The sequence below is a fragment of the Filicampus tigris genome, chromosome 7, assembly GCF_054856515.1.
Source record: "Filicampus tigris isolate MCC_2025a chromosome 7, RoL_Ftig_1.0, whole genome shotgun sequence".
Lineage (NCBI taxonomy): Eukaryota > Metazoa > Chordata > Actinopteri > Syngnathiformes > Syngnathidae > Filicampus > Filicampus tigris.
Genome location: NC_141223.1, coordinates 14172331 through 14184940, shown reverse-complemented (window position 1 = coordinate 14184940; position 12610 = coordinate 14172331). Strand labels below are relative to the sequence as shown.

Genomic DNA, 12610 nt, shown 5'->3' with positions numbered 1-12610 from the left:
CTTCTGTTGAATCCAAATAAAGACGTTTGCTAATATTTGCTTTTATTTTGGACAACCGACCACAACAGTAACTGAATCAGTTTGAAAAAGTTTGTTGAGGACAACATCAGTCCCTCTCAGTAGACTGCTTGATTGTCGTTTCCGTTTTTTAGTTTTTATGTTGTATTTTTTTAATCACTAAACAATACCAATTAGTTATTAAATCACAATCGGGGGAGGGAAATTGTTTGTGAAACATTTACGCTGTACATGCAACAAACTACAATGGATTGACAATCAGTGCCATGACTACATTCAATCCTAAAAAAGTTGAAAAATGTGACTCCCCTTAAATGAACATACAGAAACATATTTTCTTATTTTTATTATTACAAAGACACACTGTGTATATAATTTTTCTTTTTGTTTTATTGTAATTGTTTTCATGGGCATAGTGTGATTATTTTGTTTTCTTTTAGGATTTATTTTCTTGTAAAGTATCTTGTGAATCCGAAACGTTTCAGTTCATTGGTAAAAATATTTGCTATTTTTGTTATCATTAATATTTTTATCAATGCACTTGTGTTTTTTATTATTAATTAACATGTTTATTTTTCTATTATTGTTTTTTTTTTACCTTTTCAATGTGCTTATTCTTCATATTTTCCATTTATTCTTTGTTTTTCCCCATTTCAAATGAAACTGTATATGTAAAATGCTTTTCATAAATAAAATGCAGCACAAAGTTCCATAAATGGTTCAAATCAAGCCTCACCCGACACTCTTATGCTTTCTTCTTTAGTTTAAATTGGCCCATTCTTATTCTTAAGTGTTTAAGTTATTGTTTCGCTTGTATGACAGTTGAAAAATGGCAGTCAGTACATTTTTGGTCAATTGAGACAAAATCACCATGATTTCTATCCTTTTTTTCCACATATTTGTTTGGTGGTGTGCCATGAGGTTTTTTTTTTTGCTCATGTCAGACATGCTTCAGCTCAATAAGTGTTGGTGAAAAACTGCACTGTACCGCTGAGCGCCACTTGGGAGCGCACTTGCTCCTTATCTGCTGTGATGGCTGAGACGATGGGCATCATGGTGTTCTTCCTTGAACATGATATTCATTTGAGCGCTGTCTGTGTGCCTTGTTGCAGGCGACTACCCGGCGCCGCGAGCTGTCCTCACGGGCCACGACCAGGAAGTGGCGTGCGTGGCGGTCTGCGCAGAGCTGGGGCTGGTCATCAGCGGGGCCAAAGGTCAGCCAGCGTACACGTCAAACAAAAAACAATGCTGTCAAGTAGTATTACACTTCAAACTTTTTATGGCTATTCCCATCTGACGTTTACAGCTGAAGTTGACTTTATTCTATAAATTCATATGTAAAAGGTTTACTCTAAAACGAAACATGAAACAACGACAATTGCATCTTTTGCATCTAAGACAGCCTCAATCTGCTAGATTAATGATAACTTTAGGTAGTATCCATGTAGCGGTGATGTAACCCTTTAATCAACGGATTAAACAAACGGTGCAGCGACACAAAGACAATGAAACACTGTCATATATTCTTTATCTTGTGTGAAGAATGTGTAATATTAGTGCCGTACCGGAGAGCTGACTAGATTTGGGCCTTTTACGGTCATCGCTGGACTCCACCTGATACCTCAAGACATGGGCAGTGTGTACACAAGCGGTGGGTGTGTGTTCACAGACGGTCCGTGCCTGGTGCACACCATCACCGGCGACTTGCTGCGGGCGCTGGAGGGTCCTGAGAGCTGGCGACGGCCGCGGCTGATCTCAGTGTCCAGCGAGGGCCACTGCATCGTCTACTACGAGCGCGGGCGCTTCTGCAACTTCAGCATCAACGGCAAGCTGCTGGCCCACATGGAGCTCCGCGACAGCACCAGGGTCAGGCGGACGCACAAAAAGTGGCTACGAAACAAAAGCGCTTTTTATTTCATGTACTTTTTTGAATCGTTTTCCTTATTCAATTATGCTAAGTTTGATTTTTGTTTAGTGTATTTTGATTTTATTCTTCTGTTGTATGTCATTTATTTTTTTAACACATTGTTGATCTCACATGAAAGTTCTGTTTTCATCATGTATTTATTTTTGTTTTATTTAAGCATTGTAAGTCTTCAATTTTCAGTTTTTCATGCAGTTATTTTTACTTCTGTGTTCCATTCTGTTTGTACCTTTAAAAAACAAATATATTAATCATTTTGTCATTTATTCAGTCTTTTTTTAAATGTACTCAATTTTGCCATTTCATTTTCCATGTTGTGTTACAGCATGCTTTTCTGCTATTTTTTTGTAATTATTGTTTGGTTTCTAGTCACTTTGCAATTTTGTTCATTCATCAGTTCACACTACCTATTTTTTAATTTATAAGTTCCTTTTTGTTGGTTTGTTCGTTTATTTTTTTCAGTTAACTTGTCCAGTTTTTACTATTTGTAAGTCTTTTTTTTATTAACTTATATTATTTTACAATTTTATTTTTCATTTTATTTCAACGTTCTTTTTATTTACCTTTTAAATTGTTTTCATGCATTTTTGCATTTTTAGTACTTTATTTACTTTTACTTTTCTGTTGTTGTGTTCATTTTGTTCAAATACTTTTGTATTTTTTCAATTCATTTTTTTCATATATTCAGTCTTTTTTATTTACTTGAATTTACCAATTTATGATCCATGTAGTTTTTTCCTTTTATTTTTCTCTACATATCATTTTTCATGTTTTGTTTTTTTGCTTCAATTCTGTTGATATTTTTAATAGATTTATTTGTGTTACCTTAATTTATTTTTCACTCATTAAATGTTATTATATTTTCTATTTTGCTTTTTCTTCTCGTATGCTTTATTTTCTTTGAATTTTGTAAAATGGTTAACAACCTGTAATTGCAAGTTTATTATAACTACAAGCGGAAGTATAGGAGAATTGCAAACTCCACGCACAGTAATAAACCTATTGTTTCAAAAGTTAGTTTGATGAATGTTTTTTTGGGGGGGGCAGGCCATGATGCTGAGCAGCGACGGTCACAATCTGGCGACAGGCGGTGACAACGGCGTGGTTCAAGTGTGGCAGGCGTGCAGCCTCAAGCCGCTCTACGTGTACCCAGCCTGCGATGCCGCCATCAGAGCCATGGACCTGTCACATGACCAAAGGTCAGCCGCAAGTTGCCAAACTATGCCCAGTTGGTTTGTTGGTTTGTTTGTTTGTTTGTTTGTTTGTTTGTTTGTTTGTTTGTTTGTTTGTTTGTTTTTAAAACCCCAAAGGACCTCCAATCAGAACACAGAATTCGTCATCAGCCACAAAAGGAAGATATCATTAAAATATAAATTAGCTATAAAATAATATGTAAAAATATGTTTTGTTTCATTGTAAAAGTAGAATTACTACTGTATTCTTGTTTAATTGTAATTCTAAATACAAAAAAGATATTTCTGTTCTGTTATAAAGGTTGTTGTTCTATTATTTTAATCTAAATGTAAATGTATACAAATATGAATATAAGTTAGTGTAATTTTAAATGTTTAGTTTCAATTATAGATGCATGAAAATGTATGCTAATACTCAGTGTTTTAATACATTTTGATATATAGATTTAATTTTAAATATAATTATAGTTTAACGAAGTACATTACTGTATACGTTGAAACGTGTTGTAAAAGTACACAAAAATATAATTTTATGTAATGTTAATGTAATTTGTATATTTCCAATTACTGTATAAAGACAGGCAAATCTAAATATAAGTTACAGTAAATTAACATCTTTAAAGGGGAAGTCAACCCAAACATATTTTTTTCCAGAATATGTTCTATGCAAGCCCACTAGTTGAAACAAGGCATTCTGATAAATATTGCATTTGTGGAATAAGAGTTAATCCACCCATTTTTAGCCATCTCCGGGGGCGGCCATTTTGTCACTTCTGTCGACTGAAAATGACATCAGAACTGCACAGGGCTCAGGGAACACCCAATCACGGCTCACCTGTTTTCTGAAGCTGAGCCATGATTGGTCGTAATCTGAGCTCTGAGCATTTGTGATGTCATTTTCAGTCGACAGAAGTGAGAAAATGGCCGCCCCATGACATGGCTAAAAGGGGGTGGATTAGGCTGCTTCACTCATATTCCACACAATATTAATCAGAATGCCTTGTTTCAACTAGTGGGCCTGCACAGAACATATTCTGGAAAAAAAAATGTTTGGGTTGACTTCCACTTTAAGATAAAAAAAGTAGAAATTATACAAATGTTCACCAACTTTGTCAACATAATTTTGGTACAATTATTTATTTATTATTATCATTTTTTTTTTAGTAATGTATTTAAAGATGTGTCACAATAAATAAGCTTGTTGATTTCAAAATAATTTGTAGCTTGAGGGAAAAGATCCATGGTGCCTGTTTAAGTCACGCTTGTCAGTTTGGCTTTGACTTAGCGTACGAGCACTTTAAAAATTGGAGACTTGTGGGAGATAGCAAGTCATCTTTACAGCAGCTTTTTTGTCCATTCAAAACTTTCCATTCAGTCAGTCGGGGGGAAAAAGTGTTTGGACAGGTCCGGGAAGGCCACGTGGGGGCACATGCATGTTTCCTGCTGCTGCTGTTTTAACAAATTGAACTGACTGCAATTGAGAAGGCAAAATAAAATTTTGGGCTCTATTTTTGTCCTCTGCACAGATCCTGATTCTCGTATCAGTGCAAGGCTCACTGCGTCTTAGCCAATTTGGCAGACGAGCCTCCACCAAGCAGACTTCTGCCATGTCAAGACTCTAGTATGCAGCTAGCATACCACATTTAAAGGGAATAGAGAGTCGCCATGATTAAAGTTTGCTGTAACCACTCCCACAGCAGCCCAGCCCTCCCTTTGGCAGATCTGCTGGCCTTTGCTCTTTTGCGGAATTTGGCCCAGTGGCTCATGTGTAAAAATGTGTATATATGTATATATATATACATATATATATATACGTATATATATATACATATATATATATATATATATATATACATATATATATATATATATATATATATATATATATATATATATATATATATATATATATATATATATATATATATATATGGGGATGTTAAAGTGTTCATTTAGGAGATTTTAGGAGATTAAATTATTTAAAGCATTAAAAAATTGATTAATACATAAAATATAAAATATTTTATGTACAGTATTCATTTTTAACTAAGGGGGTAATTTTTAAGCCAACTGTTGGTGGCGTATTCGTGTGGCCCCTGGCAGTGTTTGTCAAGGGGATTTCTGCCGCATGTCTTGTTCATTGTGCTCCAGTTTTGCTTCAGGCCCTTGGGGGTTGCAGCAGCCATAAGTCAGCTGCTTTTTGCTGCACGGGTGTCACTCTAAGTCACACAAAAAAGAAAGCAATGATCTGATTGAGCGCCAGGGTCCTCGTTGACCTCCCTCATCTGTTTTTCAGTCAAAGCTTTGACAATCAGTGCCATGACTACATTCAACCAATTATAATGTTTTTTTGTTTATTTTTACCTCTTTCTAATATCTATGACTTTATTCCGATCATGAAAATGAATTACAGGCTTTATTATTTGTTTCCCATAACTTTATCACATTCCAGTTATAACTAGAATTTTTTGGGGGGAGGGGGGTCAAATTTGGAATCCATGCACACACACTCATTTTTTTTGTTATGTTTGCAATTTAATTCTAATTAATAATAACAATTTTATTAATGACATTTTACAACTTTTTATCCTCTTAATTTACAAACGTATCACTGAAGTTCCAGGATGAGGCAGCCGTTTTGGTGAATAAATATTTCTGAGAGAGATATGAATTTATTAGTTTCAGAACTACCACCTTAATTTATGTGATTGATATGCAATTAATTTTTTCTAATCCACATTTGTACCCAGTATTGTGCAAAGGCTCATCAAAATTCGGAACATTTTTCATATTTTATAGACGTTTATCAGTACCTAGCTATACTTACATTAAAACATGATATTTAATGTCTACTGTTACAATTGTATCTAATATAACATTTAGATAATAAAATAATGAGTCTGACGTTGTTGCAGACATTTCACTTCCTGATTCCTTTGCGGTCACAGCAATACAATTGAATTTGTTCCATTTTATTTCTTCAAGTGGTTGCACGAAATACAATCATCTCAATCCAGATAGATTTTTTTAAGTGGACTAAATATCTACTTAAATAATGTATCCGGATCCAGATGATTTTATTTTGTGCAACCACCTGACGCAATACAACTGAGTAAATTCAACTATCATTTTTTCAGTGTAAGTACATGTTCTGTGCTCATATCCTGTAGTTACTCCGTATGGTCGTGTATCAGTAAGCCACATTCGTGTGTGTGCACGTGCTTGTGTGTGTGTGTGTGTGTGGGTGTGGGTGTTTTGGGACGGGTGGCATGTTGTACACAGGCGCGTGTTATTCACAAGATTTTACTGTAAATGTCTTTACCATTATAACAAATGTATAGAGACAAGAGTGTAATGGATTTAATGTGTAGTTAGGATCATTATCCACTTGTATCTGTAGAATTTGACGGGCTACATGTGGAAATAGTGCAATTTACATGATTTATACAACTCACTCAGCCATGTAGACAGCTACATGATTTTTCTCAACCTGAAAATAGGTTTTTAAGTGTAGCAGTTTTAGTATGGGAGACATTTCCGCAAATAAAACCGAGGTGGCATGATTTTTTTTTTCTAATTGCTTGGTGCTTTGGGGTTCACAAACTTTGTAGTGCACAAAATAATGATATTTCTAAATATTCTCATTTTTTTGTATTTTTAAAGAGGAAGTCAACACCCCAATATGTTCTACACGCCTCCACTAGTTGAAACATGGTATTCTGATTAATATTGCATTTTTGGAATATGAGCTAAGCAGTAAAATCCACCCGTTTTTGTCTACGTCAGGGGGGCGGCCATTTTGCCACTTGCCTTCAACTGAAATTGGCATGACAGTTGTTCAGGGCTGAGCTTCAGACAACAGGTGAGCCGTGATTGGTTGTTACCTGAGCCCTGAGCAACTGTGATGTCATTTTCGGTCGACAGAGAGTGGCAAAATGGCTGCCCCTTAAGATGGCTATAAATGGGTGGCTTTTGCTGCTTAACTCATATTCCACAGACGCAATATTAATCAGAATGCCGTGTTTTGACTAGTGGAGGCTGATACTGTAGAACATATTATTGTAAAGAATCTTTGGGGGGATTGACTTCCACTTTAAGGAAAGTCATCCAGTTTCAACGTGAAACAATGATATTTAGACCATTTTAGTTGTTGTCAAATGGGGTCAAATTTTACCCAAACAGTATGTATGGGTTCAAGTGTGAAGAAAAAGATGCCTAAAGTTGTCTTTATGGAATTTATTTTCCCTGCCATACATTTTGACTCTTACATTTCTCTATTTTGTTGTTTTTTTGTGCTCCTCAGGACTCTTATCACTGGGATGGCCTCAGGAAGTATCGTAGCATTCAACATCGACTTCAACCGCTGGCATTACGAGCACCAACACAGGTACTGAGCGAACACCCAGCGGACACCCTGGACCAAGAACTGTTACAAGGTCTGACAAAGACCAGCTGTTGTCTCCAGGACCGATCCCAGTGGCCTTGAAAAGAGAAGCAAAGAACAGGTTTGCATTCAGCATCGACATGCTTTCTGCTGGCTTTACGTCGGCCTGAGTTCTGGGAACCAAACCAGAATATGTAAATATGCAACAAATGGTTCCGAGACTTGCTTGTAAAACTGAACCGAAGCGGATTATGTTCCATGTTCAGTGCCAGTGTCAGGACATGTTGGACTTAACAAGAACATTTCTGTAATGCAGGAATATGTTTATTTATGTCAGTTTTATGTGTTTTAAACATCCAGACAGTCACGCGGGACAGAACCATTTTGATTTTCCATCCGAGTGGAACGCTCGAAAAACACACAGCCGGCCTAAACAAATATAATTTGGGGGGCAATATTAAGGCGACTTTTACAGGAGAGAATCTTTAGGTAATTTTAGTTCTTTTCTCGTGCCGATGATGTGTTGAGGTCAAAATTGTGATGATCATTAACTCGCAAAAAGTAAAAAATAGTCCCTCATATTTTTGAATTGGGGTTTGATACATGCAAACAACGCCACATTGTAACTGACAATGTTGTGAACATTTAGAAATTGAGATCAAAATATTTTAAAGAGGAAGTCAACCCCCCCAAAAATCTTTGCAATAATATGTCCTATGCAGGCCCACGGGTCAAAACATGGCATTCTGATTAATATTGCATTTATGGAATATGAATTAAGCAGCAAAATCCACCCATTTTTAGCAATCTCAGCGGGCAGGCAATTTGTCACTTCTGTTGACTGAAAATGACATCACAACTGCTCAGGGCTCAGGTAATGACCAATCACGGCTCAGCTGTTCTCTGAAGTTGAGGCATGATTGGTCGATACCTGCGCCCTGAGCAACTGTGATGTCATTTTCAGTCAACAGAAGTGACAAATTGCCTGCCCGCCGAGATGACTAAAAACGGGTGGATTTTGCTGCTTAACTAATATGCCACAAACGCAATATTAATCAGGTTGTCATGTTTCATTTAGTGGACCTGCATAGAACACATTCTTGTAAAGAAAATATTTGGCTTGACTTCCCTTCTAAATGAAAAAGAGGAAAATTATCCTGCCCGCTTTGATTTTTTTTCCCATTTGCATTTTTCCTGTCAAAACCCACTCCAACACATGCTGTATTAAATATAGATTGGCACAGCGGGCTAGACATGTCTGATTTTGCCAAATGTATTTGCAAAAATTTTATACACACAAACAAATGTGTGCAGACATGGTTTCAAGTCAGGCCTTTATTTTTTTCCCAAACTGCCTGCTTGTTTATCTCCTGCTAAAATCCACATTTGTGCTTTAACACTGCCATCTAGTGTGCTTTTACATTGTCAAACTGTAACATTCAAACATACCAAATTTTGACTTCAAAGCTCACTTAGAATCATTTAAAATCAGTCATTTATCCTAAAGCAACAATTAAAGAATAAAAGAACCGTTTTTTTTTTGGGTTATTTTTCTTTTCAAGGGTCTGTGTGAGGCCATGTACCCAACCTGAGGCAGGCAACAATGTAAGCAGGTCGGCCTCTTGGCTCCAGAGAGGAGTTGACATTGTAGCATGTGAATCAGACTGTTTTCCGGGCACACAACAACAGTGATACTCAAGTGCTTGTCGACTGTATAAAACCATCCTTGTGGCTTGTATTACATCACCTATTCAGTTGTTGCACTTTCCCCCCAAAATAAGTGGAGCTGATCTGCACAACAAATTAATTTTTTTACATTTCATCGACCCTTTTGTGTTGCGTGTCAAATTGACCCAATTATTTTTGGGGATATGAAACGTCTCCTTAGGAAGTGTAATAATCCACATATACGATGCACATTTTAATGTCACATATTTGCAAGTTGATAAGATACAGATGATATTTATGATTTTTCTTTTTTTGTGATACTTTTCAATGGTAAACCACACGTCAGGTCAAAGTGTCCCAGGAAGATTTTTGCTGTCAATGAGAAACACACCAGGACGGTTTAAAACTACTGTAAGTAATGCAAAGTGCCAACTTGGTTTACAAGAATTTTCTCATGCGCTTTTATTTACACAGTATGGTTTGTGTGTATTTGTTGTTGTGTAAAAATCAAGTGTTTTGTCTTGTGTGAAATATGTTTTGGATTTTTCTTTTTTTTTTTCAGGTTAGGAATCAATCACATCACAAACAAAGATCATTTTATTGAGTAATAAATTCAGGTGGTTGTTCATTAATTTCAATATTTTTGAAAGCTTTATTTCAGTCCAGTACATCAATTCAAAAAGTGAAATTCAAACCTAATTTGTGTATGAAAAACAATTCTCATTATTTTTTGTAATTTGTCATTTCTATAGATGGTGGATTTAAGGTTTTTGTTAGGTGTAAGCTATTATTACAGTATTGAAATGTTTTTTAAACAAAAACTAGTTTGGAGTGAATCTAATATACACGGGTTCCCCTTAGGAATCGAACAACTGAAATCAATTAAGTTGAAACTACAGCAGTTTAATTGATTAAGATGCGCCTGTATATAACAAAAATAGCATATTTGAATTGCACAATAATCCATCCAACACGTTTGCCTTCTCGGCCCAACTGAGTGTCAACATATTTATGTAACTTTATGGTATCTAACCCATTTTTTGTATGAACACTTTTTATTTTTACTCATTGTGCTCCAATGTGTCTTTTACATTTTCCTTCCTCAATGCATTTACCCATTTTAAATGTGTAAAAAGAAAGAAAGAAAGAAAGAAAGAAAGAAAGAAAGAAAGAAAGAAAGAAAGAAAGAAAGAAAGAAAGAAAGAAAGAAAGAAAGAAAGAAAGAAATGCTGTACCACAAACATTGGGAAGCTCTATATGAAACTGAAAGGAACTACTGTATATGAAGTAATGACACGAAACATATTTAATAACCAATATACAGTATGCAAATCTATTCGATTGCTCGAGGAGAGCTACAGAAGGAAAATAAATGTTCTAAAGTTTTCATTTGAGAATAATTTTGTTTAAATTATATTACTTTGTTCATGTTGTGAATGTGCTTATGCTTTACTGTTTTATATTTATGCCATGAGGCTTGGTTAACTATTTGTATTTATTTTTCTCAGTTGCATTTTTGCTATAAAAAAATGTCTTGAGATATTTTGTCTTCAGATGTTGTTCATGCAAACGTGTTGAAAAATTAATGCGGCGCAATTGCTGACTGTTTTTTTTTCCAAGTGCTTTTACTGCCACCTTCTGTTTGAACTTGTTACAGCAGGGGTTCGCTCAGAAATAGTTTTCCCACATAAATTCAAATGTATCAAACAAGAATTAAAAGATTTTTGTAAAAATGTTTCAGCAAGATTTTTTTTTCACTTTTGCAATCTGCCTCTCATCTCACAGGCAAGTGTGTGCATAACAGCTGGCTGGCTCTCACCAGCAGGGCAAGGCAAGGCAGTTTTGTTTATATAGCCCATTTCATACACAAGGCAACTCAATGTGTTTCACATAAGCAGCAAGACACAACACCACAAGCATTTACAAACACAACAGTTAACAACATTTCAAAAGCAAAGCAGAGAAAACAAAACCAGCCAACAAAACTACTAGAATGTACGGTGAAAACATTTAAGCACATTAGCAGAAAACTTTTAAAACATTGAAAAGTAAAGAAAAGAAAAAGTGGGTTTCTAAATTATATAAAAGGAAAAAATGATTTGAAATTGTCTAGAGGACTTTAATCAAAGGTATGAGGGGAAAAAAAGCAAAGTTTTTAACCTGGTTTTAAAAGGTTTTACACTCGGGGCTGACTTCACTGCCGTTGGCAGCTTATTCCATTTGTGTGCAGCGTAACAGATAAATGCAGTTTCACCATGTTTACATTGAACTCCCAGTTCCACTAATCGACCCAAGTCTGCAGATCTCAGAGCCCTACAGAGTTTATATTCAATCAGCATTTCATTCATGTATTCAGGACCCACACCATTCAGTGATTTATAGACCAGTATTCTACAGTTAATTGGGAGCCAGTGTAAAGCCTTTAGCAGTGCATTTGTAACAGTGGTCTGGCAAGTGTGGGCCTTCCAACTGGTGTTTTTCAGCATCTTGTCATCTGTGTCGCATGGAGGGCTCTCTCCAGTCAGCTCGCCAGCAAGTGTATGCTTAACTGTGGGCTGGATCTCAACAATGAGTGCATTTTTAACAGTGGAGCTGGATCTCACTGTGGAGTGTGGACTGTTCCGGCCAGTGTTTTGGCTGACTCGTAGGGCTGCTCGATTATGAAAAAAATATGAATCATTATTATTTTGGTAATAGTTGAAATCACTATTATTCAAACGATCATTTCTTTTTTGGTACAAAAAACGAAAATGTTTAAATGTAAAAAATGTAAAAGCAAATAAATGTAAGTTCCTCTTGGACCAAACACAATTTTATGTTTTTTTTTTTTTTTTTGAAAAAAGGTGTAAAGGTATAAATTCAGGCGGCACGGTGGTCGACTGGTTAGCACGTCCGCCTCACAGTTCAGAGGTCGTGGGTTCGATCCCGGCTCCGGCCTCCCTGTGTGGAGTTTGCATGTTCTCCCCGTGCCTACGTGGGTTTTCTCCGGGTACTCCGGTTTCCTCCCACATTCCAAAAACATGCATGGTAAGTTGATTGGATACTCTAAATTGCCCCTAGGTGTGATTGTGAGTGCGGATGTTTGTCTCTGTGTGCCCTGCGATTGGCTGGCAACCAATTCAGGGTGTCCCCCGCCTCCTGCCCAAAGACAGCTGGGATAGGCTCCAGCACGCCCCGCGACCCTTGTGAGGAGAAGCGGTATTGCTAATGGATGGATGGATGGATAATGGATGGATGGATGGATGGTATAAATTCAAGTATGAGTCTCTGAAACAGAAACGGTGCATTGGATATGAATAAATATTAAATGTTTTTTACGATTATGCCAATTTTATAATCATGGCGTGTAATAATAGTCATTGTAATTGAATTTCGATTAATTGCACAGCACTACCTGGTAGCCACTTAACGTATTCAGTACCA

The 12610-nt window shown here is 36.2% G+C and overlaps 1 protein-coding gene across 3 annotated transcripts in view; it reads left to right on the top strand.

Annotated features, from left to right (window-relative positions):
- nbeab (neurobeachin b) overlaps positions 1 to 8291 on the top strand; it is a 266361-nt gene extending 258070 nt beyond the window's left edge. For 2 of the 3 annotated variants that reach the window (XM_086035115.1, XM_086035114.1), the window contains 2 exons: positions 1131 to 1232; positions 1688 to 3135. In XM_086035115.1, the coding sequence (XP_085891241.1) occupies positions 1131 to 1232; positions 1688 to 2193 (608 nt within the window). In that variant the 3' untranslated portion in view covers positions 2194 to 3135. Of the gene's footprint in view, positions 1 to 1130; positions 1233 to 1687; positions 3142 to 7438 lie in introns of those variants that run through there. The other variant, XM_086035116.1, reaches the window with a different exon arrangement.
- Positions 8292 to 12610: the final 4319 nt, after the last annotated feature.